Source organism: Podarcis vaucheri, assembly GCF_965113315.1.
Source record: "Podarcis vaucheri genome assembly, chromosome: 5".
NCBI classification, from domain to species: Eukaryota; Metazoa; Chordata; class Lepidosauria; order Squamata; family Lacertidae; genus Podarcis; species Podarcis vaucheri.
The window spans coordinates 105577951-105605238 of NC_138763.1; the positions used below are offsets into that span (position 1 = coordinate 105577951).

Below are 27288 nucleotides of genomic sequence, written 5' to 3' on the forward strand. Positions count from 1 at the left end.
TTCGTCTTGCGGGGCACCACTGTATGTGGTAAAACTAAAGAGGAGGAGTTGTTAGGGGGGAGTTAATGAATCCATAGAACGCCCTTCCTTATATAACTCTTTGTGGCAGGAGACTGAGCAGCATTTTATATGTACCAGCTCAGTGAAGCCATGTAATGAATGGTATGTGAAGGATTACTTAATGTGGTCAAAGGGAAGCTTTACTTACACATTTTTCCTGAGAAATTGACTTTTCTACATAGTTTTTCAGTGCAAGAGGAATATTTTTAGCAACTGTTACTGAGTTAGACATACAGTATGCAGCCTGCTCGTTTACACCTTCATGTTTGTAACCTTGATTGTAGCAGTTTCTGTACTGCATTTCAGTTCATCTTGTTCTTGATAGATGGGTCTTTTGAAGTAGCTGTGACTATATGCAGCTGTGTACCTGCTGTGATTCCTCAGACACAAGCTTAATATAAAAAAGTAACTGCTTCTGAACATGATAAAATCTGTTTACATTATCTTCTTTGACTCACATTCCAGGAAAGAGATTTTTTCCTTTGCCTGGATTTTTTTTACCAGGAATCATGAAAAACCGCAAGACCGTATTTATATTTGACTCTACATCAAACAGTTTTCATCTGTAGCTGTTGCTTGAAAAACTACTTGTAGAAGAAATGTAGCCTAATTCTGAACTTTTGTTTTGAGCTTCATTTTTACAAAGGTGCAGACAAAAATTATGTGATCCAAATACAGTTTTGCCTTCCTTTAAGATAAGGTTGAGGAACCTTTTCCAGCTTGAGGGTAACATTCTGGGGGCTACGTGCCAATGGTGAGTGGTGTCAGAGCCACAAGTGGGTGATGCCAAAGCCACCTCTGTTCTTCCACCATTAATACATATGCAGTTGTCTATACACCATCCATCTATATTGTCATTCCAAACATCTGCACATCATCCACATAATCATTTAAACTTTATCTCCCTTTCTCCATCAATTCTTCCCCCACTCCCTGCAGCAAAAAAGGGTTTGCAAAAAGTCCCCATTCACAGGAATGGTACTCCCCCCCCCCCAAAAAAAAGCCTATAGTCCTGTACAAAAAGATATTTTTTTGGGGGGGGAACAGCAGGAAGAATGTCAAGGGGCCTAGGAAATTGCAACACAGGTAAGCGTCCCCCAACACTAGACTGAGGATGGAGTACATGACATGGAACACTTTTCAGCAACAGTCTCATATCAAGTGTAACTTACAGGGGAATTTTTCGATTCAGTGGTGGTGTCATCTGGCAAAAAGTTCAATCACACTCTGATTATTGAGACATTAAAGTAGCACAGTCCTGTGTTCAGGCATTTTATCCTGAAAGTGACTAATACCTGTCCTGATCCTAATGCTGCTGCTGGTGGTGGTGGTTAAATTTATATCCCACCCATCTGGCTGGGTTGCCCCAGCCACTCTGGCCAGCTTACAACATATATAAAGTCACAACAAAACATCAAACATTAAAAAATACCCTATACAAGCAAGAAACAAACCAATAAATCAATAGAAACTAATAATAATAAAAATAACAACAACAATAAACAGTTTACAGTTACCCAAATTAAAATAACCGCCAACCTCAACTAAACATTTAGCCAACACTAAATGACAAAAACAAAACAGGGGAACCAAAATTAGAACAGTTTAAAACATTTTAGCTAGTTACCCCAACCCAAGAGTTGTTCCAGCAGTGTCTCTCTGGCCTCCCAGGAGCCTCTTAGCTGTTCAGCATAGTGGTAGGATACTGTGTTTGCTTGTGATACTTGAGAAGGGAGCCTTGCTTGTAGCTTCTAGATCACTGGGGAGAATCACTAGAAATGTACAGAATAAGGAAGGTGGTGTAGTCTCGAAACAGCAATGTGGTGGTTTTTTTTAAAAATGGAGTGCTTTCTCATTTTTATGAGGGGGGAATTAAAGAACATGAGAGTTAGCAAGCTGAGAGCTCAGCTTCTGAATTAAAGTTCATAAAACGATAGAGGCTTGGGGTTGTGAAATTTGTCGCTATAGTAATGAGTAGATTGAGTGACTTCCCTATGTAGAAAGGTGGCAACGTTCAGGACTTTTGAGTTTAGAGAAAAGGTAAGTAAGAGGTGACACAGCAGACATTTATAAAATTATGCAAGACATAGAATTATAAAAGATGTTTATTAGACGTTTATAAAAGCTTTTCTCCCTCTAACAATAAAACTCATGAACATCCAATGAAGTTGAGCATTGGAAGATTCAGGACGGATGAAAGAAAGTCCTTCTTTGTGCAGCTGGATTTTCTGTGAGCTATGACTACCCCTACACCCTGCAGGTTTCCCTTAATTGCTTCTTTGCTCAGTGACTGACCTTTTGAAAGAGACCAAACCATTACTCTTAGTTGTGATTCCTGCATTGCAGGAGGTTGGACTAGATGACCCTTGGGGTACCTTCCAAATCTACAGTTCTGAGGCTCTGCTATCCCCAGCTATGCCTTGTAATGCACATCACTTCAGCCATTCATCTGTAGATGACAGATGTCTTTAAGTACTTACCGTATTTTTCACTCCATAAGACGCACCCTTTTCTTCCTCAAAAGTAAGGGGAAATGTCGTGTGTCTTATGGAGCAAATGCATGGTCCCTGGAGCCAAATTGCCCATGGGCAAAAAGCAGATTGTGCTTTCTTTTTTAGAAAGAGGGAAGGGGGTGTTGAAACAAAGCCGCTGAGCAGCTGATCGGCAAGCATTCAGGAGGGAGATAAGGGATGCTAGCGATAAAGAAGGCTGCCTGGGAGGGGGGAAGGTAAAGAAAAGGAGACAGGAATACTAAAACAATGAGGAGAGAAATTAGAAGAAAAGGAGGAGCAAAAAACTGCTCCAGCTAAGGAAAAGACACTAACACAAACAAGAGGGAAGGGGGTGTTGAAAGGAAGCAGCTGAGCAGCTGATCGGCAAGCGATGAGGAGGGAGATAAGGGACTGTAGAGATAAAGGAGGCAGCCTGGGAGGGGGGAGGTAAAAGCACATGGATCCTCAGGATTTTTGCATTGGGTCACCCCAAATTCACCATCAGATCACATAGCATGTCCATGGCTACAGCCTGCACTAAAAAAATCACGCACCCACTGTTTTGTGGGGCCGCAATGGGGCAAAAACGTGGTTACAAAGCACGGATCCAAATGGATTCTCAGGATTTTTGCATTGGGCTACCCCAAAGTCACCGTCAAATCACATATCATGTCTGTGGCCACAGCATGAACCGCAAAAATCATACATCCACTGTTTCGTTCAGAATATTTTTTTTCTTGTTTTCCTCCTCTAAAAACTAGGTGCGTCTTATGGTCAGGTGCATCTTATGGAGCAAAAAATACAGTACTTTTATTTAATGCATACATAGGTTTGGTGGCTGATGGTTCTGGATTCCTAGGTAGCAGAGGCCTGGAGAAAGCATTTCCGTCTCCGGGACCCTTTTCCTAATAAGGGCCAATTACACAACCAAAAGTGTGTAAAATAAATAACTGGCACAATATAAGGTATAATTGTCCTGTCTCCATTTCTCATTAATTTATTAGTTTGTCAGGGAAACCACTGATGTGTAAACATCGTAAGCTTCCTGAACAAAATAACCACATTTTTAGGATTTAAACTTCACAAACTGCTGTGTCAGAGATACTGTCTTTGTTAATATCATACTGAGAACAAAGAGAAACTCCTAAATAAAATATTCAGGTATGTAGATGAACTGCATTTCCCAAACTCGGTGTAGCAAAATAACAGAAATATAGCAACTGTATTGCAATTGACACTAAGCTGAGGTCTTCATTCAGATAGGTATTGATAAGTTTCAAGAAATACTTTTCTAAATCTGTTTTCCAAACCCAGTTGAGCTTATGTGTCTAATTCCTCCCCATTCCACCCACTACACAAATGTTTTGTAGGAACTGACTGAAATTATTTTAGCAAATGTTTCCTGTCTGTACATACCAAACAGTTTCCCAAAATATTTTACTTAAAACTCCTTAATTTCTCCCTACAGATGTTAAGGTTTTTTTAAGTGTGTTGGTAGAGGATCCTGCTTTTAGAGATCAAGGCCAGGGAAGATGTCTTGAGAAAGCCAGAGGGGCAAAAGCATTGCAAACAGTTATGGTGATTTATTCAGGCTTTTACCCAAATTTCTGAGCAAAACCTGTTCTTGAAGATGGTCTGTAAATCTCTTCAGTTAATTTTACATACTTTATACTGAACAACATAGTCAATAATCTTTAAAACCTCTTGGGGCACCCTTATTGTTTAATGGGAAAGGGACACACTTGTGTGCATTTTAGAACTAACTGTACTTTGTCATCTTTGATATCCATATTCAGAGCCATTGCAGATATTACTTTGAAAAACATCCCCCTTTGCTTTTGTCTTTTAAAATTTACACTTGAAAGCATGGCCACATGGAAGATTGCAGAAGCTACATCAGTGATTAGGAAAAACTTCAAGTTTTATTATTTTTATATTAATAGATTGTGCATTTTTTCTTAGCGCAGTAGCAGCTGCTGTTATATCCCCATGTGAACCTAAAAGAGATGTTGCACTTGCTCACAAGTAGACTTGTGAGCAACTATTTTCACATATTTGTTGGCTCTGGCAACATCTGTTCTGGCTCTCTAGGGACGGGCTTAGGAGGCACAAATGGATGTTCTTGTATCCACTGTTTGCAGATCAAGGGCGGGGGATGTTTAATTTTTATTGTAGAAGGGGCATATGGATGAGGGGAGCTGAACAATGCCCATCTTGTCTTTATCTCCCCGTGCCCTTGCACTTTTGCTTTAGCTCACTTGATATCGGAGCCAGGCTGGGAGAAAGTGATAAGCATGCACAGTGAAAGTTAGGGGAAGAGACCCCCTTCCTCACCATTTGTCATGAAAATTAGACACACACACACACTGCACTTTTCCTTAGGGAAAGCCATTTGGCCCCATCATTGCCCATCAAACAGTAAATACTTTTTAGTTCCGGTGTGTTTTTAATTAAATATACAATATTTTATAAAAAGCAGCTCCATATATCATTTATGCTAGCTTCAGTTATCATTTTTAAAATTGTGAATGGAAAAATATAGTTTCTGATAATAGGTGGGATATACCGGTAAATTAGTGGAATAAACAGTGGTAAAAATAAGCACAAACTAAATTGAAATGTCTTTTTAAAATCCATATTTTAAATACTTACTAACATTACAAGTGAATTGTCACCATTTTTACTGCATATGCTAGTGGAGTCACTGATCTTGTTTCTATGTACTACATAAAGGTATCAGTATAATTTCATATAATCTGCAATTTTCCTTTACTGCTGCTCAGTACACACACAGAACCTATATATGTTTCTACATGTGTTATATATTATATGTAACAACCTGTTCCTTTTACCAGCTCTCATTTGCAGTTGCAGAGTCATAGCATATGATCCTCTTCTTTTATAGCATCAAAGGTTGCTTGATATGTTGGACAAAGAGCACAAAGTGTTAGAAGAAAAAACAGAAGAATCTTTGATGCAGCAATCACAAAAATATAAGGTACATTGTATATACAAACTTTAAAGCTTTTAAAACCCAGGGGTCAACAATTTCCTGCAGGCACCCATAGAAAGCTTCCCTGGTGCCCACCCCCCGGTGAAATTGGCCTTGAGAGAAGCACCCTGTGGCAGGCAATAAAATAGGTTCTGATGTGTGCTTGATTGTGGTGTTTCAGCGCATTTTGCCCACAATAATTTCTCCAATTTGCAATTAACACGCAAGTCCAAAAATATTGGCAACCCCTGCTTAGAAGCTTGGTGGTAGTAGAGTGTCATTTGAGGTACATAGCGCTGAGAACAAATAACATTTATTTGGTGGTTTTGGGGTGCAGGTAATCTTTTGTTTGGGGTGGAAGACTCCTCTGCATAAAATGGGCTGAGGAAATGCATTTTTCTCAAAAGGGTTTTTTAAGCAATGCTGGCATTTTACACTTTCTGTCCACTATTTTATCTCTTATTTCAAGTCCTATCTCTCCTCCCTCCAGATCTTCCTTCCTTCACTAAGACCCTTTGTTAAAGTTTGTTGGGTCGTATATCTATTGACCCACTGAGTCTGCTGCAACGGCCCTGCAATAAATTTGATTTATTGCCACTTCCAATGGTGCCCACACGCTTCCACTCCGCGTGCTGCCACTCTCTCCAGTTGCCGGGTTATAGCATAGTTCACACGCAGTGTAAAATGGCTTGTCTGTGTCTATGTGGTGTCCTCAATAACTCCGCTCGACACCAGTGCTTCTAATCTAAAACTCTTTATTTAGAAGCATTCAAAACAGAAAAGAAAAACCTACAGAATCTAGCGGCATGTTTGCAGCTTCCTGCCTCTTAACAAAAAACGAAACGACCTTGCTCACATTCTCAGACAGACTGCTCTTCAGAGAGAGCTCAGCCCCCACAGAGCACAGATCAAAGGAATAAACTACACTTCTGTAAAACAAGAAAATCCTGAATAATAATAATAAAAAAATGCTCGGATCCTGTGGGCAGTGCACCCAGCCAATAAGAACGCTCCTGGAGTGTTAACTCCTGACAGTCCAGAACCACCACACCCCTTCAGGAATGGAAAACCTCCCCACAGGCTAGGCTATGCCAACCTATCCTTTTATTTTGTTTTTTCTGTTGAGTGGGAGAGGAGAAGACAGAGGGTTTAAAAGGTTATATTTATTTAGCTGATCCTACTGGGGGGATCCTTTGGGTTTGTTTGTTTTTTAACCCTGAAATAAAATAAAATTAAAAAACAAAAGCCATAGGCTAGGCTTTTCAACTTAGGCATTTCCCTCTTGCCAACATTTACTGTGCTCCTCAGTCCTCTTTGGGACTGAAAATTGTGCTCTGTGGCCACATCAAAGCTCTAGGATCTAGAACAAAGTTCATGCCTTGCACCTCTCCTTAGGGCTGATGACTGCACATCAGGGGAAATGGGACCTTAGAGGGTAGGGTTATTTGATTTAGTTGTTTATTGAGTAAAAATTATACACCTCTCGATTGTAAAAAACAAAAACCTCAAAGCAGCTTACAAAAAGATAAGACAATAAAATCACAAAAAATAACAACGCTACTTTACAACATACAAAAGGTAAAACACTAAAACAGAATAAAATTATTTCAACCTTCTGAGCATTTGGGTAGGCTTGTCAGGATTTAACCTCCTTCTATCGGGCCTGTAAGACAGAGCTATTCTGCCTGGCCTTTAATTTGAATTCAGCCTGATCTTTTATTCCCCTTCCTCCCCCCTCCCCTTTTTATGAAGATTACCCGCTCTGGGACCCCACAGCTAATTCTCCCCATGTCTCCTCACTGGCCCAAGTAGGACTAATTCAGCCAGCTAGCCCTGGTGACTATCTAATGCTTATTAGATGGATTTTCCCCAAGTTGATTTTTGAACTTTGAATTTTATTGTTACTCATGCTTTTATACTGTGTTTTATGCTGCTTCTACAATTAAGTGTTTTAAATTTGTTGTTAGCCGCCTTGAGCCCGGTTTTCTGACCCGGGAAGTGCAGGGTATAAATAAAATAAAATAATAATAATAATAATAATAATAATAATAATAATAGTAATAATAGTAATATTATTATTATTAAGCAAGAATGTTTTTAGCAGGCACAGGAAACAGCAGAGCAAAGGCGCCTGCTCTTCTCAGCTCCCGTTTAATCTTAATAGGCAGGGAGTTCCATATTGCAGGTGCTGCCACACTAAATGATCAAGTTCTTACAAATGTGGAACCAGTATTATGTGGCACCTGTAGTAATGCCAATTCCGCCGATCGAAGTGGTCTCGTAGGTAAGGTGGTCCCAAGTTGTTGAGGGCTTTATATACTAATAGTAGCACCTTGAACTTGGCCTGGTAGCAAATCGGCAAACAGTGCAGATCTCTGAGCACAGGTATTCTATGTTGACAGGCTCTTGTTCCTGTCAGCAGTCGTGCTGCAGCATTCTTCACTTAACTGCAGCTTCCAGGTCAAATGCGAAAGAAACACCACACAGAGTACATTGCAGTAATGCAGTCTTAATCCAGTCTAGGTTTATGCTCCTTCATAACTTGGTATTCACTTGGTACTATGTATAATAAGTTTTAAAAGTCAATATAAAGTTTACAAAGGAAATGCCCAGTTATTATAAAATAATGAATTTAATAACAAACTAAGCACTTGTATTTTTACACTTTAATATGCTTTACTTTGTATTGTATTTGCAGAACATGCTGGAAAAATGCATGGAGAGCGAGAGGGAAAGCAATAAGGAAGCTTTGGCAGCCTCTGCAAAGGTACTTCGGCTTGCAGAAAGAATTGATGAAATCACCTTTTGAACTGTTTTATGGTTATTCTGTATGGAGAGTTAATCTTCTAAAAACAAGAAAGTTAGTTGTTTTGGTTTCTCAATGCAAGTCAATGCAGTTTCCTAATAATTGCATTTCCAGATCACAGTCCGAATCCTGGGATCCAGTTGGGTTCAGATCATCCTGGGGCTGATCTAAATTGCTAAATAAAGCCCCAAATTGGATTGAGGGGTCCATGCACAGCCCAAGGTGTGCATCCAAAAATTTGGGACACCCTGCCATTGAAAGGTGAAAGCTAGGCATGCGTGTCACATCCTTCGTCTGTAAATTCTGGCATTCCTTGTGCTCTGGGCATGCATTTTTTTCTCTCTCTTCAGAAGGGCTGATTGAGCCAGTATGTCTATCGGGATTGTATTCTCTCTCAGTCCCCGTGCTAGGGCCAGTGCTCCCAGCCTCTGTAGAGGAGGAACAACAGTCTGGCTGAGGGAGAGTGACGCTGACTGTGGTTAGCTGGTGGGCGGACAAGCTTTGTTGGAGTCAGATGGTCAGTTCTACCTCCAAAAGTCTTCAAGCTTTGCCACCAGTGAGGGAGATTCTCGCCTTTCCTTCTGGCTAGAAGAAAGGTTGGGAGAATATTTATTGTTGGTGCCTAGACTTAGGAATCCTATGCAACATTGTGTATCTGTGTGTATGCTGAATAAATAGATAAAACTATTTTTAATTTCCCTTTATATGATTTGAAGATTGAAAAAGAAGAGCTGGAAGCTGCCATTGTAACAGCAGTAAAAGCAGAAAGAGAAAACATGAAAAAACTCCATGTAGAAGAAAAGGAACTATGGCAAGCAGAGAGAAACAAAGATCAGGAAAGGATTGCTCAAGCAATTGCAGATGCAGTTGAAGAAGAGAGACAAAGCAGTCAGGTTAGTTAATTTCACATGCACTTACCTGTTACTGGACTCCAGTGCTATTACTGTGAAAGCAAGAGCACCCTGTTGTAAGCAGTAAAGCACTGACCAATACGTTTTGGTCACATTTTTATTTTTTATCACTATTATTATTACTTCTATACAGCTGCACCACTGTTGTTAACAGTCTTAAGTTAGATCATGCCTTAGCTCCTGAGAGAGGCTTTTTATAACTTGTCTTACTTATCCTTCCCCTGTATTTTTGTGTGAGTCCTTACTGGCTGGACAAGTTGCAGAATTAGGGGGAGCCACTCCTTGCCTACTGCTGCTGAATCATTGACTCTTCACACCTGTAGCTTGGAGGAGGCAGCTCCAAGAGCTGTGTGGGCAGTCCTGGCTAGCCCAAGGACTTTCTAAAACCAGCTGCAGAAGTGCAGCAGGTTAACTGAAGGGATGACATCAGAGGGCTGAGACAAGGACAAAGGCGCGGTGCTATTTGACTTGTTTTTACTTCGAGAATGGTATTGTTATGTGGTTGACTATACAGATTGCTGGTTGTCCCAGGAATGTCAGGGCAAGAGAGTGTTGCAGTCCTGTGGACTTAGTACCTTTGCAGGGGGTAGTTTGGTTACTTCCGAGATGAGAGCTGGGGTCAGAAGTGAGAACTTAAGATAGACTATGGGGGCAAGAGAAATTGCTGCCATCTGCATTTTCTACAGCTCATAAGGATCACAGAGCCCCTGAGCTATGCAAAAACCTGAGACCAGCAGCAGAGCAGGCACAAGATACTGGTTAGGCCACAAGATCAGTGTGGCCATTTTCATTATTTGTAGGAATAAATGCAAAAAGCAGAACACTGCCTACCACCCAAGGATGCAGGGACACACATCAGCCTCCCTGTCATTTAAGAACCACCACTGAAATATAAAAAGCTATTAAAAGCAATTTGGACTTCTAGGCTCCTGTACTGGCCTCTCTCTTTACTTGCATCTGTTGGTATGGACAGGCTTCCTCAGATTGGGGGTTGGCAGTCATAGTTTCCATTTTCGAAAAAGGGTTAAAAAACAATCCGGCAACTACAGAGCAATTTGTCTATTTAACACCGTTAGCAAGCTCTATGCAAAAAAGCACAGGAAACTCTTGGATTGACTGGAACAAGAGAACATTCTAGCAGTCGAAAAAGCTGGGTTTAGGGAAAGGTGATCTACCATTGATTAATGTTTCATATTACGTCATTTGATTAAGAAATATTCCTCTAGTAATACAACCTCTCTATAATGCCACCTTTATAGACTTTGACTCCATATCCCTACCCACCTTGTGGGGAAGAATTGAAGGCATCTTCAAAGGATAGATGGTTACTCTATCTCAGGGGTGTCCAGCTTCCAAGACACTGCAATCTACTCCCACAATAAAAAAACTGGCAGTTGTTGATCATTTTTTGGGGGAGGATAAGCCAACGTTATTGTGCTTTTTGGGGGGAGGGGATTGGGGTCCCAGGATAGACCACGGACACCCCACGATCGACCAGTAGATCGCGATCGACCTGTTGGACATTCCTGCTTTATCTAATACAAATGGATGGAGGCTCGCAACATTATACAGGAGGCAGCAACAAAAACCATCCCAATGAAAAGGAAATGCAAGAAAGCAAAGTGGCTGTCCAACGAGGCCTTACAAATAGCGGGGGAGAGAAGGCAAGCAGAATGCGAGGGAGATAATGAAAGATACAGGAAATTGAATGCAGATTTCAAAAAAATAGCAAGGAGAGACAAGAAGGCCTTCTTAAATGAGCAGTGCAAAGAAATAGAGGAAAACAACAGAATGGGAAGAAGCAGAGATCTGTTCAAGAAAATTGGAGATATGAAAGGAACATTTCGTACAAAGATTACCATAATAAAGGACAAAAGTGGTAAGGACCTAAACAGAAGCAGAAGACATCAAGAAGAGGTGGCAAGAATACACAGAGGAATTATACCAGAAAGATATGGATGTCTCGTACACCCCAGGTAGTGTGGTTGCTGACCTTGAGCCAGACATCCTGGAGAGTGAAGTCAAATGGGCCTTAGAAAGCACTACAAATAACATGGCCAGTGGAAGTGATGGTATTCCAGCTGAACTATTTAAAATTTTAAAAGATGATGCTGTTAAGGTGCTACACTCAATATGCCAGCAAGTTTGGAAAACTCAGCAGTGGCCAGAGGATTGGAGAAGATCAGTCTATATCCCAATCCCAAAGAAGGGCAGTGCCAAAGAATGCTCCAACTACCGCACAATTGCACTCATTTCACACGCTAGCAAGGTTATGCTTAAAATTCTACAAGGCAGGCTTAAGCAGTATGTGGACCGAGAACTCCCAGAAGTGCAAGCTGGATTTTGAAGGGGCAGAGGAACCAGAGACCAAATTGCAAACATGCGCTGGATTATGGAGAAAGCTAGAGAGTTCCAGAAAGACATCTACTTCTGCCTAATTGACTATGCAAAAGCCTTTGACTGTGTCGACCACATCAAACTATGGCAAGTTCTCAAAGAAATGGGAGTGCCTGATCACCTCATCTGTTTCCTGAGAAATCTCTATGTGGGACAAGAAGCTACAGTTAGAACTGGATATGGAGCAACTGATTGGTTCAAAACTGGGAAAGGAGTACGACAAGGCTGTATATTGTCTCCGTGCTTATTTAACTTATATGCAGAATTCATCATGTGAAAGGCTGGGCTGGATGAATCCCAAACCGGAATTAAGATTGCCGGAAGAAATATCAACAACCTCAGATATGCAGATGACACAACATTGATGGCAGAAAGTGAGGAGGAATTAAAGAACCTTTTAATGAGGGTGAAAGAGGAGAGCGCAAAATATGGTCTGAAGCTCAACATCAAAAAAGCGAAGATCATGGCCACTGGTCCCATCACCTCCTGGCAAATAGAAGGGGAAGAAATGGAGGCAGTGAGAGATTTTACTTTCTTGGGCTCCATGATCACTGCAGATGGTGACAGCAGCCACGAAACTAAAAGACTCCTGCTTCTTGGGAGAAAAGCAATGACAAACCTAGACAGCATCTTAAAAAGCAGAGACATCACCTTGCCAACAAAGGTCCGTACAGTGGTGCCCCGCAAGACGAATGCCTCGCAAGACGAAAACTCGCTAGACGAAAGGGTTTTCCGTTTTTTGAGTCGTTCTGCAAGACGAATTTCCCTATGGGTTTGCTTTGCAAGACGAAATGTCTTACGAGTTCTTGCGAGTTTGTTTCCTTTTTCTTAAAGCCGCTAAGCCGTTAATAGCCGCTAAGCCACTAATAGCCGCTAAGCCGCTAATAGCCGTGCTTCGCAAGCCGAAAAAACCGCAAGACGAAGAGACTCGTGGAATGGATTAATTTCATCTTGCGAGGCACCACTGTATAGTAAAAGCTATGGTTTTCCCAGTAGTGATGTATGGAAGTGAAAGCTAGACCATAAAGAAGGCTGATCGCCGAAGAATTGATGCTTTTGAATTATGGTGCTGGAGGAGACTCTTAAGAGTCCCATGGACTGCAAGAAGATCCAACCTCTCCATTCTTAAGGAAATCAGCCCTGAGTGCTCACTGGAAGGACAGATCCTGAAGCTGAAGCTCCAGTACTTTGGCCACCTCATGAGAAGAGAAGACTTCCTGGAAAAGACCCTGATGTTGGGAAAGATGGCGGGCACAAGGAGAAGGGACGACATAGGACGAGATGGTTGGACAGTGTTCTCGAAGCGACCAGCATGAGTTTGACCAAACTGCGGGAGGCAGTGGAAGACAGAAGTGCCTGGCATGCTCTGGTCCATGGAGTCACGAAGAGTCGGACACGACTAAACAACAACAACAAGGGTCATCTTACTGGAGCAATATAGTCTTACAAAATCCTGTTCAGCATACATCTCCTCTGTCTGGCTGAATGTGTGCCCACAAACAAAAACCACAGGGAAGCAAGTGAATTTCTTTTGGTTGTTCTACCCCCAGAACAACTTTAAGACACCTTGTACAAAAATCCTTTGACCTATTTGTCTGAAATTTGGCAGGTTTCTTACTGGGGGCACCTCTCTCCTGTTTCCTGTTTTCAGACCTCTTCCCTATAAAATACTGGGAAGATTACACAATTTCCCCCCAACCCAAACTAAAAAGACTGGTCTTGTGGGCAAACCACTACAACCATCCTCCAGAAATCTTACAGGATTCCTCCCCTCAGAATTTCATCTGTCAAAAAAGAGGGTTTTTTAAAGAAGAAGAAGAAAAACTTTAAAGATGGCCAGCATTAAAAAAAACAAAAATGGAAAAATTTACCTCTAAGTTTCCGACCTTATCCACTCTGGAAGGGGTACTATGCCTGGATATTTCATCCACTTCTGTTAAAATAGAGTGTGGGTAGGGGAAAGCAAAATATTGAAGTTGGTAAATTAAAAGAAAGTAAATATATTTTACATACCTTGTTACTTCCAGGATTTATGAGCACCCTGTATCTTCAGTATGCCATACGCATAGAAATCAGAAAAAATAGAATAGCTTTTTTCAGTGCCTAGAAAAAATCCGGGTCATCACTGCATAATAGTGATAAACAATGCTGCTGTCAAGGAGCTATCAATGAGCCAGGACATCCTCAGGGCAGGGCACACACACAGAAGATATGGAATGCAATTAGCTTTTTATTAGCAGAGAAACAATGATACAGCAATGTCCAGCATCTTAATGAAGGTGTTACTGAAACTAAGCTCTAGGCCCACCTTTCTCCTCTAACCACTCATCCTACCAAGCAGACAAAGGCTGCATCAAGGGGGTGGGCTCCTCCTCAAGCAGAGCCGGGGGGGGGAGGGCAGTCAGCAGAACTGGGACTGTCTCTGCGCATGCTGTGACTCTCAGCTTCTAATCCTGTCTTTGCAAGGCCCTCCTTCTCCTGATCCCCTTGATCACTTAGCTCTCCTGCTTCTATCAGCTCCCAGATTGTCCCTTCTGCTGAGTGCTCCTCAGTGTCCTACCACCAGGCTCCGGTCTCTAAGGTGTCATCTTAGGAGCCCTCCTTGGGCTGGTGGCTCCCACCACTCTTCTTCATCCAGTCAGTCCCTGACAGCTCCTCTCCCCTCCCCTTCTCTGGCACAGCCATGAGGAGATACAGAGAAGCTTAACCACAGTTTAGCATAGCACCTGAACCCTAAACTATGGTTAATCTTAACGAAGGTTAGATGAAACATGGCAGTTCATAAACAATGGTTTGAAAACTGAACATAGTTCAGATCAATTAAAAATTCTGAATTAAGAAACAGAAGCAAGAGCTTTAGCCATTTCAGAGTGTGGACAGGGCAAGCACGGGAAACCAAAGCTCACTGCACCTCATTCTTGTAACAGTAAACCGTTGTTTATCATTATCTGTACAAGGCCAATGGGTATCAAGCCCCTCCATTAAAGTGCTGAAAATGTTTCAGTTTTCTAACTTTTCCCTATAAAAACAACTTGTTTTCTCTCCAAACATCTTGAATGTTACGTAAATCCAAGTTTTCCAGGTAACTTAATAAATTGGAAATATTGTTCCTTGTGGAGACATAAATATGACAGTGATAAATGATATTATATCATCAGGGGAATGCTAGACGTTTTTTACAGTGGTATCTGTAGCAGATGTACAGCATAAGCGAGTCCAAAATATTATTTGTTTCCTTTGAGCAGGGTATGTTGGGATTTCCATTTCAGACATATGCTATCCAGGTGGATAAATGCAAATTATAAAGGAGACTTACTATATTCAAAGAAAGGCTTTGCATAAAACTTCTTAGTTTTTTGGGAATGTAATATGGGTGAAAAACATGACTTCCTAAAATAAGTAAAGTTCTGATTACAGTAATACACTTGGCTATTCCTCTGCAGCTTTGTGTTCTTTGTAATACCAATGCTGCGGATGTTGCATGGTGTGCAAGCAGGATGGCGTGCTGGCAATGTTCCACTATTTTTATTCTATCTTTGGCATCTTGCTTATATTTGACACGGTCCTTTTAAAGGCCAATTCATATATGGTAGCTGTCAGAACAAATTACAGGAGGATTCTTAAGTCAGGTAGGTTTTTTTTTGGGGGGGGGTGGAACTCTCAACCGTTTGCATGCCACCAACTGAAAAGGATAAAATTGTACACAAGGTGCAAAATCCACAGTTTTATTTATGTGAAAATGTTTCTCTCATCTATTTCATATAAAATCTAGTAAACATTTTAACATAGCAGAAGCAAGCATATTATTCAGGGATGTTGGATATAAGAGACTTCCTTGAAAGCAATGGAAATCAAGTGAAGGTGCAGCTATGTTAAATTCAGTGGAGTTTACTCTTTAGTAAATATACCTGGGACTGAAGTGTAGGTCATATATTTATTAAAATAGTTAACATCTTCAGTTTGAAAAATAATAATCTCCAAGGTATAAAAATCCATATTAAAAATGATAAGACCAAAATGAATTAATAAAGTAAAACAAATAATTTAATCGTTCAATGATCAGTAGAAAGAAACTGCAGGAGGGGAGAGTGTTCTTGTGTTCTGGTCCTGCTTGCAGGGGCTGCTTGTTGGCCACGGTGAGAACAGGAGGCTGGACGAGATGGGCCAAGGGCCTGATCCGGCAGATACTCTTCTTCTGTTATTGTAGAGCTGCGTCTGCCGACAATTCACTACATGTGTCTTTTAATGATTCCTTCATCCAGGTTTGTTCCCAACAAAATAATAATCCGTGATGGTGCAACTTTGCTACAAACTGGCTGTTGTGCCTTCCACATTCATTCTTTTGGTAATGTCTCTTCCTGTATTTATGCTCTTCTGTATATTTGTAAATAAAGGAACTATTTATAAGAAAGGAGATTCCGACTAAACATCAGGAAGAACTTTCTGATGGTAAGAGCTGCATAGAGAGTGGCTGGCAGGCAGGCAACGAGGGCAGAGGCTGCGCTGAGCCAAGCCCAGGACAGCTGCCAGCCACTGCCTTCGTGGGTTGCAATGTCAGTAGCTGCGGCAGCAGCAACCTCCTCATTCGACGAAAGGAACCTCTGAAGCCTGGCGCTGGGCTGGCTTCCTCCACCATGCACACATGCACACATGCACACACACACACTCCCCCCTCCCCCAAGAGACGTGTGCCCTCTCGGCTTCCCTCACATTACACGCTGCGCCCAACCTCAACTTGCCCTCCTTGTCGGGATGCCGAGAGGGTGGGGAGAGTTGGCTTCTGCTCGGCAACGCCCACCTCCTCTCTCTGTCTCTCTGTCCAGGCCGCGTGCGTGCTCCTCCCGCAGTCTCCTCCAGCTCCCTTTCCATTCCGAGTGGCTCTGTTGTTGCTGCTGCTGTGCCCGCCTCAAGGTTTGGCCGGCAGCTCCTCTCCTGCAATAATATTTTTATTTATGGACATATTTTTAGTCGATTTTGCGTGCCCCCTCGCCTGTGCCCTTGTCGTGGCCGGTGAGGCAGCGGCGGTCGCGCTTGGGCCCTCCTCCCTCAGCGGGGACTGTGGCCATGGGGGCTCCCAACTCCAGCTCTTTCTTCCCCCCCCCGTGGTGGTTCATCCCCCCCCAAATATAGTCCAGCCCCCCACAAGGTCTGAGGGACAGTGAACCAGCCCCCTGCTGAAAAAGTTTGAGGACCCCTGACCTAAACAATCAAATACACTAAACAGTATGTCTCAGGGAGCTGGTTCATATGAAAAAAATGATATTTGTAACTATTGGTTGTATATTTGGATAATCCTTAAATTACTGTTGTGGTTAATTGTGGATTATGCCAGTAAAGAAACTGTGCATCATGAGTGTCGGCTAAGTGCTGGATCTCTTGAGCTTTTTTTATCCACCAGGTGTTTTTCAGTTCTCTGGTTCATCTTTGAACCTCAGCCTTAGCGTTGGCATAGGTTTTTTTTCTTAGTGGCATAGTTTCTATCTCTTTGCCAGATCTAAAAGGCCTTCCTTTTCTTGTCAATCATGCGTTCAATCTCACTATCATTCTCATCAAACCAGTCCTGGTGTTTCTTGGTTTGGTATCTAATAGTTTTTTCACAGGTTGCAATAATGGATGATTTTAGCTTGGTCCAGTGTTCCTTGATGTTATCAGGGAATTCTGAAAGCAGAAGGTCCTGGACTTCCGGAGGCGGCGCGAACGGCAATGGCGGTCTCCTTCCAGCTGTGAAGGGGAAGCTCCGCAAAAAAGGGTCGTCCGCTACGGCGAAGCGGAGACCCAAGTTGGAAACCCACAGACAGCGATAGCCTGTGGCCGTGGGACTCGGCGGGCACCATTAGCGCCCCCCAAAACGTCGAAGGAACCTCGTAAGGGGCTCCGGAGCGTGAAAGGGCTGGCGCGGTGCTGTGAGTCGATCGCTCTTTTTGTGGAGTGAAGCCGCAAAGCTGCTGTCGGTGAGCGCTGACCTCTTTTCCTGGGAACATTCGGCTGAAAAAAGCAACAACCCGTGAGTAGGGGAAAAGTTTGAATTTGGGACTAAATTGTGAAATTCGGCTAAAGCGGGAGACGCAACCAGGAAGTCCGTCTCCCGGCGCTGTTGAACAGATCCAAAGCAAAGAGTCGGATCTTTCTAATGCCTTTGAAGTTACGCTTTAAAAGGGAACTAATCATGCATCAAGCAACTGGATCCGGTTTTGATAATATTTGACTTTACATTTATACCTTTATACCTTTGGATGTTACTTTACCTCTTCCTTTGTGGATTTACAATTTTTTTTTTGCAAGAAACCCCGGCAGTCGGGCTGCTAGACTGTCAAAGCTGTCAGTTTATGGACTTGACTATGTGGATTGCTACATTGGATTGTTGCCTGTGCTGTTGAACTGATATATTGTTTCATGGAATCTGGCACTATTTTTGGGACATTGTAAGTAACTTAAGGATTAACTCTGCTAGGATTTAAAGATCTGAAGGACTCTTGGGATTTTGAAGCTGTTGGACATTGTAATAATTCCAGTGTGGTGTAGTGGTTAAGAGCGGTAGTCACGTAATCTGGGGAACCGGGTTCGCGTCTCCGCTCCTCCACATGCAGCTGTTGGGTGACCTTGGGCCAGTCACACTTCTGTGAAGTCTCTCAGCCCCACTCACCTCACAGAGTGTTTGTTGTGGGGGAGGAAGGGAAAGGAGATTGTTAGCCGCTTTGAGACTCCTGAAGGGGAGTGAAAGGCGGGATATCAAATCCAAACTCTTCTTCTTCTTCTTCCTTAAGGGATTTTGGCTAGCTTGAGAGAACTTATAGGAACAACAACTTTGTTTTTTCCCTTAAGATCTACTGAGACTCCCTCTAGAGGAATTGTGGATTATAACTTCTAGGGAACTGTTTTTTCTTTTCTTCTCTGTTTTGTTTTTCTCGGCTTATGGATTCCCATGGGAATAGCTCACTGACTGACCTTGGCATGTTGACAGAATTGGGATGAGTGGAACTGGGAAAACAAGATCAGCTAAGGCTAAGACACATCAAACTACTGTAATCTCACATCTGCGTAGATCATCGGTTCCCACTGTATTGCCACAAGAGGAAGAACCAGAGCAGGCCGGGACAGAAGGAATGGCTGCAGGTGGGGACTCAATACTTGATAAAATCTTTGAAAAATTGGAAGGCCTGAGCAGGCAAGTATCTGAACAATCATCTAAAATTGATAAAAACACTGCTAGTGTGGACAACTTGACTAAACAAGTGGCCTTAAATGCACAATCAATTGGGAAGTTGTTTGAAGCTACTACAGAAAATTGCAAAATAGCTGAGGAGGCTAAACAGAAAGCAGAAGCCGTGCAAGAGGAGGTTAAACCTATGCACAAGCAGATAGGTGAACAGCAGGCCTATCTGTCTATGATTGAATTATGAAGCAAGGAAAACAATTTGAGATTGAGGTCAGTTTCTGAGCTTGAAAAAGGAGATTTAATTGACTACTTGACAAAGGAATTTACAAATTTCTGGCCTTTGGAAGAAGAAAAAGACTTTAAAATTGTGAGTGCCTTCAGACTGGGAAAAGTCATGAAAAAGGGCAAGCCTAGAGATTGTTTGATTTCTTTGAGAACAAAGGAGGAAAGAGATAAGATATTGAGTTCACATTTTCAAAAATCCCTTGAAATTCAAGATCTGAGAGTGGAAATCTACAAAGATATTCCAAAACATTTATTGGAGCTCAGATCCTGCTACTCAGATCTTGTCAAACTGTTGAGAAGTAACTCAATTGTCTTTAGGTGGGAGTTTCCCCAAGGACTATCTTTTAACTTTAGAGGGAAGAAAGTGAAAATCAGAACAGCTGAAGATAAGGAAAAAAATTTGAGTGATTATGGTGAAGACCTTCAGAAAGGGATCGCAGAATTGGGAGCCTCAGGTTCCGGACTACCAGGATTGTTACCAGGATTGTTACCTCCACCTTTGGGGCCTAAAGACCAGGAGAAAGAGACACCACCACAAAAGGGAGAATAGAGACGTTCAGGATGTCTCTGCAGCTTTTAAGTTGGAATATTAATGTCTGTAATTCCCCAGAAAAAAGAAAGAGAATCTTTCATTTATTAAAAAAGGAACAATTAGATATTATATGCCTGCAGGAAACACATGTGATTAGGCTCCACACAAAAGTGTTAGTCAATAAGAGATTAGGTCAAGAATTTATTTCATCGGACTGAGTGAAGAAAAGAGGAGTTGTGATCTACGCAAAGGAGAGCCTGTCACCAAAATTCCTTTTTAAAGATGAGCAAGGAAGAATTTTGGCAATTGAAGTACAAACACAAGGGCAAAAAATTTTAATCTTGGGAATTTATGCTCCCAATGAGGGGAAATTGGAATTTTACAAGAAGCTGCATGAGACAATGCTGGACTACATGGACTATAACAACATCATTATGATGGGAGATATGAATGGGGTGGTGTCTACGAACATGGATAAAGCACAGAACCAAAGTTTGACAAAAGAAGGCAGACTACCAAAAACTTTTTTTGAACTAACTGACAATATGGACTTGATAGACATCTGGAGGACAAAGAACCCCCTGGAAAGAGAGGGGACATTCTTCTCTGAAGCCAAAATGACATGGACAAGAATCGACCAAATTTGGATAACTAGAGGACTGGCACCTAAGACTAGAAAGGTGGAAATCTGCCCAAAAACCTGCTCCAACCATAACGCAGTAAAGATGGAAATGAGACTAACTACATCAGGCTCCTTTAGATGGAAGATGAATGACACCTTATTCAGAGATCAGGAGATTGTTAAAAAGGCCCAAAAGACTCTGAGGGATTATTTTGAAATAAACTTGAAAAAGACAGTGGAAAACAGAGTAATCTGGGATGCAAGTAAGGCGGTTATGAGGGGGTTTCTGATACAACAGAATGTGATAAAGAAAAGAGTTCAAAATGAAAAAAAAGATAAGATTTTAGATAAGATAAAAGAAGGTGAGAAAAAGTTAAGATTGAAACCAAAGTCACAGGAGATTCTGAGAGAAATTAAACTTTATCCAGCACAATATTCAAAATTGATAAATCAGGAAGTGGAATGGAAAATCAAACAAATGAAACAAAGGACTTTTGAATCAGCAAATAAATGTGGAAAACTGCTAGCATGGCAGTTGAAAAAGAGACAAAAACTGAATACGGTTACTAATTTAGAAGTTGAAGGGAGAAATATCCAGAACCCTGTGGAGATTAGAAAATGCTTCCAGAGATACTTCAAACAACTTTACACCCAAGGGCTGCAAAAAGAGACTGAGATAGAACAATTTTTAAGAAATTATGGATTACCAAAATTATCTCAAGAGAAGAAGACAACACTGAACTATAAAATAACAGAACAAGAAATTGAAGGTGCCATTCAGAATATGCAATTGGGCAAATCTCCAGGGCCGGATGGGCTTACCTCTAAGTACTATAAGATTTTGAAAGACTACTTGGTTCAACCATTAAATGAGGTTTGCAATGAGATCATGGGGGGGGGGGGGAGGCACCGGAGTCGTGGAAAGAAGCTTTCATTACATTGATACTTAAATCTGAAACTGAAAAGACACAACTTAAGAACTACCGTCCCATTTCCCTGTTAAATGTGGATTACAAAAATTTTGCAGATATTTTGGCAAGTAGATTAAAAAGAGTGTTAAATGAAGTGATTCATAAGGATCAGGCAGGCTTTCTTCCAGGTAGACATTTGTCTGACAATACAAGGAACATTATCGATATTCTGGAACTTTTGCAAATGAACACCAATACAAAAGCAGTATTGATCTTTATTGATGAAGAGAAGGCCTTTGATAATATTTCATGGAAATTTATGAAGGAAAACCATAGAGGGATGGGAGTGGGACGGGGGTTTGGAAACGGTATAGAAGCAATTTATTCAGAACAAAAGGCAAAACTGATAGTTAACAATGTGGTGACAGAAGAGTTTAAGATTGAAAAAGGAACACGACAGGGTTGCCCTATCTCCCCATTGTTATTTATTTCGGTCCTGGAGGTGCTCTTGAACATGATTAGAGGGGACCGGCTGGTTGAAGGAATTCAGGTCGGAGCTAAACAGTATAAACTTAAAGCTTTTGCAGATGATCTAGTTTTGACATTACAGGAGCCAGAATCTAGTACGAAAAGGGTATTGGAACTGATTCAAGAATTTGGTCGGGTGGCGGGATTTAAATTAAATAAGCAGAAAACTAAGGTTTTGGGGAAAAACTTGACAAATGCAGAGAAAGAAATGTTTCAGAAGGAGACAGATTTAAATGTGGTTAAGAAGGTGAAATATCTAGGGGTTAATATGACAGCTAAAAATTTGAACCTATTTAAAGATAACTATGAAAAATGTTGGTTAGAAATCAAAAAGGATCTAGAAATTTGGTCAAGACTGAAGCTTTCCTTGTTGGGTTGAATTGCTGCTATAAAGATGAATGTATTGCTAAAAATGTTGTTTTTGTTTCAGACCTTGCAGATTGTGGACAAGATGGAGTGTTTCAAGAAGTGGCAAAGAGATATCCCCAGGTTTGTCTGGCAGGGCAAAAAGCCCAGAATAAAATTTAAAATATTAACAGATGCGAAAGAAAGAGGGGGGTTTGCCCTGCCAGACATGAAATTGTATTATGAATCAGCAGCTTTCTGCTGGTTGAAAGAGTGGCTACTTCTGGAGAACACTGACGTTTTGGATTTGGAAGGGTTCAACAATGTATTTGGGTGGCATGCATATCTTTGGTACGACAAGGTTAAAGCTCATAAAGCTTTCAAGAACCATATTGTTAGGAAGGCAGTGTTCAATATCTGGATAAGATATAAAGATTTGTTAGAAAACAAGACCCCAAGGTGGTTGTCACCAATGGAAGCTAAGGCTCAGAAAAGACTCAATATGGAGGCCAACTGGCCAAAATATTGGGAAATAGTAGAAAATGACGGAGACACATGGAGATTGCAGAGTTTTGAGAAACTAAAGGATAAAGTGCGAGATTGGTTACATTATGCCCAGATCAGGGAGGCTTTTAATTTGGACAAAAAACCAGGCTTCCAGATGGAAAAATCGAAATTAGAAACAGAACTTTTAGAACCAAAAACTAAAGTACTTTCAAAAATGTATAACTTGCTGTTAAAATGGAACACTCAGGATGAAACGGTTAAATCAGCTATGATAAAATGGGCACAAGACATTGGTTACAATATTATGCTTGCTGACTGGGAAAGGTTATGGACCACTGGTATGAAGTTCACGGCATGTAATGCCTTGAAAGAAAATATTATGAAAATGATATATAGATGGTACATGACCCCAGTCAAGCTTGCAAAAATATATCACCTGCCAGACAATAAATGTTGGAAATGTAAGGAAACTGAAGGAACATTCTTTCACCTTTGGTGGACTTGCCCAAGGGTTAAGGCTTTCTGGGAAATGATCTATAACGAATTAAAAAAGGTATTTAAATATACCTTTCCTAAGAAACCAGAGGCCTTCCTTTTGGGCATTGTCGGCCAAATGGTGCCAAAGAAGGACCAAACATTTTTTATGTATGCGACAACTGCAGCAAGAATACTCATCGCAAAGTACTGGAAGACTCAAGATTTGCCCACTCTGGAAGAATGGCAGATGCAACTGATAGACTATATGGAACTGGCAGAAATGACTGGCAGAATCCGAGACCTGGGAGAAGAGACAGTGGAAGAGGACTGGAAAAAATTTAAGGACTATTTGCAAAAGCATTGTAAACTTTATGAATGTTAAAATGATGCAGGATATAAAAACAATACGGCATTAGTAAACTAGTGGAAAGGAATATGAAAATAATTGAACTATAAGAACAAAGATGAAATTTGAATAATATTATGTCAAGCTTAAATACTTAAATATTTGATAAGAGGCAAAATTGGAGACATAATTGTTGAAATATACAATTTAAAATAATTTTTAAGAGAAGGTGAGGTATTGCGGAATATGATTTTGTAATTTGCAACACAGAAAAGGGAGACGTGAGGGAGTTTTGAAAGAGGGTTATGAAAATGATATTTAAGAAAATGAATTATTTTCTTTTTTGTGCTTTTTAATGTATTTTTTACTTGTATTTTTGTATGTTGTTTATGTTTTTTGTTTCTTTTTCCTTTTGATTTAAGTCTGTTTTAATGTTTGAATTCTTTAAAATCTTTAATAAATATTTTATTTAAAAAAATGAAAGCAGAAGGTCCTTAAGAGTCATTTGGAAGCAATCCCGCTTAATGGGATCTTGAAGGGCTTGAGTGTTCATTTTGCGCCTTGGTATATTCTTGATTATACCAGGTGGCGCAGGGGACGCAGGTGGCGCTGTGGGTAAAAGCCTCAGCGCCTAGGGCTTGCCGATCGAAAGGTCGGCGGTTCTAATCCCTGCGGCGGGGTGCGCTCCCGTCGTTCGGTCCCAGCGCCTGCCAACCTAGCAGTTCGAAAGCACCCCCGGGTGCAAGTAGATAAATAGGGACCGCTTACAAGCGGGAAGGTAAACGGCGTTTCCGTGTGCGGCTCTGGTTCGCCAGAGCAGCGATGTCACGCTGGCCACGTGACCCGGAAGTGTCTTCGGACAGCGCTGGCCCCCGGCCTCTTGAGTGAGATGGGCGCACAACCCTAGAGTCTGGCAAGACTGGCCCGTACGGGCAGGGGTACCTTTACCTTTACCTTTATAATCTTGATAGCCATCGTGGAGCTTATTAATCAGTGATCTGTCTAGCAGTCATTGGCGCTTGTCATAGCTCTGGTAAGGAGCACATCACGGCAATCTTTAGCACAGACAATAACATAGTCCATAAAGTTTTAAATTTATTTTTCTGTCGAAAGAGTGTGTTGGTAATAACAAGGTTGTGTGCTGCACATATCGTCAAAAGTAAGATTCTGTTCTGGTAGCTCTTGCCAACTCCTTCTTTCCCAATAGTCCCAGGCCACAGATGCTTAGGCGTCTCTGATAGGATGGTATCCTGCTGAGAGTAAAATTTTTCTTTAATGTCTTCATCGGCATCCAGTGTTGGTGCATAAGTACTTAGAATAGTAGCCTGTTGATTTTTGGTGACCTTTATTCGAAGGGTTGAGAGTCTCTCATTAATGCCGGTAGGAACTTCTGACAGGAGCTTCACAGGGTCGTTTTTGATGGCAAAGCCTACCCCATGTATTTGATGTTCTTGTTCAGATAGACCTGTCCAGAAGAATGTGTAGCCTCCTTTTTCTTCCTTCAGTTGTCTCTTGCCTGCTCTTCGAGTTTCTTGAAGCGCTGCAATATTGATGTTAAAACATCGTAGCTCTCTTGCAGTGATGGCAGTTCTGCATTCAGGACACTCGCTGTCTGTGTTATCTGACAAAGTCCGTAAATTCCATGTTCCAAAGTTCAATTGTCTTTTACGACCGCTAGGTGGTGACCCCACTGGGTGCGGTAATCCAGTTATGGAAAAAGGGAGGCAAACTATGTTTAGGGCACCTTTTCTAGCCCCTCCCCCTTTTCGGGGTGAGCAGAGTAGATCCTAAAAAGGGCTGATCAGTCATGGATACAGCTGCTGAGCTGCTCAACTCCCTCATTCCTTGAGTCGGAACAACTGAATCTGTATCCACCGTCCAAGTGCTGGTTCATGATGACTAGGGGCTTCCAGATTTCATGATCCTGCCCCCATTACCATTTGCCGATCGCCATGGAGCTTAGGACTTGCTGATCAGAAGGTTGGCGGTTCGAATCCCCGTGATGGGGTGAGCTCCCGTTGCTCGGTTCCAGCTCCTGCCCACCTAGCAGTTCGAAAGCATGTCAAAGTGCTAGGTAAAGAGGTACCGCTCCGGCGGGAAGGTAAATGGCGTTTCTGTGTGCTGCTCTGGTTCGCCAGAAGCGGCTTAGTCATGCTGGCCATGTGACCCGGAAGCTATACACTGGCACCCTCCGCCAATAAAGCGAGATGAGTGCTGCAACCCCAGAGTCAGTCACGACTGGCCCCCTTTAACTTTACCTTTATGGGACTTTTGGGGTTTGGGTTGGGTTTTTAGAAGACCACAAAGACCATCTGTGGGCCAATAAATCATGGCATATGCCCCCTACGCTCAGCAGATGGTATCACACTTCTAAAAGATAAAGAAGCTATTGCACTGCTCTGGAAAGAACATTACCAGCATCTCCTGAACCGCAACTACCCCACAGCTGCTGAGGTCCTCTCACAAATTCTGCAAAAACAAGTTAGAGATGAGCTCGCAATATCTCTAAATCTGGGAGAGTTGTGTACAGCTATTAACCAAATGAAAAACAACAAAGCCAATGGACCTGATGGGATATCTGCCAAAATCTTCAAAGTGGGTGGAATTGAACTTACACAACAACTTCATAAGCTCATTGAAAAAATCTGGGAAAGTGAAGAAATCCCAGCAGACTTTAGGGATGCCAAAATTATCAATCTCTTTAAGAAAGGTGACAGAACTGATTGTGGAAACTATCAAGGCATCTCTCTATTAGCTGCGGCCGGCAAAATTCTTGCAAGGATCTTAGCAAACCGCCTCATAACAATATCCGAGGTGACCCTTCCTGAATCCCAAAATGGCTTTCTGCCTTCTAGGGGGACAGTGGACATGATTTTCACCGCTCGACAGCTTCAAGAAAAATGCAGAGAGCAAAATCAACCCCTGTATATGGTGTTTATTGACCTGACTAAGGCTTTTGACACTGTAAATCATAATGCCCTGTGGACTGTCCTTCTGAAAATTGGCTGCCCTTCTGAAAATTGGCTGAAGTGTGGAGTGTTTGAGGACTGGGACATTCACAGGGAAACCAAAATACTTGTTTACAAAGCTGTTGTACTGCCAACCTTACTATATGCTTGTGAAACATGGCCCACTTATAAACGCCACCTCCAACTCCTCGAAAGATTCCATCAACGGTGTCTCCGAAAAATTTTACACATCACTTGGGAAGACAGGCAAACTAATATCAGTGTACTGGAAGAAGCAAAGATCACCAGTGTTGAAGCAATGATTCTTCAACTTCAACTTCGTTGGACTGGTTATGTTGTGCAGATGTCTGATGATCATCTTCCAAAGCAACTACTCTATTCCAAACTTAAAAATGGAAAGCGTAATGGTGGCGGTCAACAAAAGTGGTTTAAAGACTGTCTCAAGGCAAATCTAAAAAAATGTAGTATAAAACACTGACAGCTGGGAAACACTGGCCTGTGAGCACTCCAGTTGGAGAACAGCCTTTACCAAAAGGTGTCATGGGCTTTGAAGACACTCAAACTCAGGACACAAGGGAGAAACGTGCTAAGAGGAAGGCACACCTGGCAAATCCACACCGTGATCAACTCCCACCCAGAAACCAATGTCCCCACTGCGGAAGAACGTGTGGATCCAGAATTGGCCTCCACAATCACTTACGGACACACTGTTAAAACCGTGTTTATAGAAGACAATCTTACTCGGCTACGAGTGATCACCAAAGAAGAAGATGCCAGGAAAGAAAGTGCTACTTTCTAATGTTATTGTAAAGCAACAAGGAATGCTTAAGGCTAGTAATGAAGTAATAACCATGTGTTGCAAAGATATTTGTTTATTTTTCAGAAGAGTTTTATAACCCACAAGTGACTTAGCTACAGGCCTTCTTATAAACAGTTTGGCAACAGCATTTTT

General features: G+C 41.7%; 1 protein-coding gene and 1 long non-coding RNA gene across 10 annotated transcripts in view; one reads left to right on the top strand and one right to left on the bottom strand.

The window, feature by feature from the left end:
* Window positions 1-27288, top strand: part of CCDC91 (coiled-coil domain containing 91) — a 220280-nt gene that overhangs the window by 141823 nt on the left and 51169 nt on the right. For all 9 annotated transcript variants that reach the window (XM_082223141.1, XM_082223142.1, XM_082223146.1 and 6 more), the window contains 3 exons: window positions 5458-5550; window positions 8243-8311; window positions 9067-9243. In XM_082223141.1, coding sequence (XP_082079267.1) covers window positions 5458-5550; window positions 8243-8311; window positions 9067-9243 — 339 coding nt within the window. The remainder of the gene's footprint in view (window positions 1-5457; window positions 5551-8242; window positions 8312-9066; window positions 9244-27288) is intronic.
* Window positions 24-17322, bottom strand: LOC309532734. Its single transcript, XR_014219989.1, has 4 exons — window positions 16963-17322; window positions 16388-16585; window positions 13530-13591; window positions 24-1832 (listed from the first exon to the last, which is right to left on the bottom strand). It is a non-coding gene; the product is annotated as an uncharacterized lncRNA (long non-coding RNA).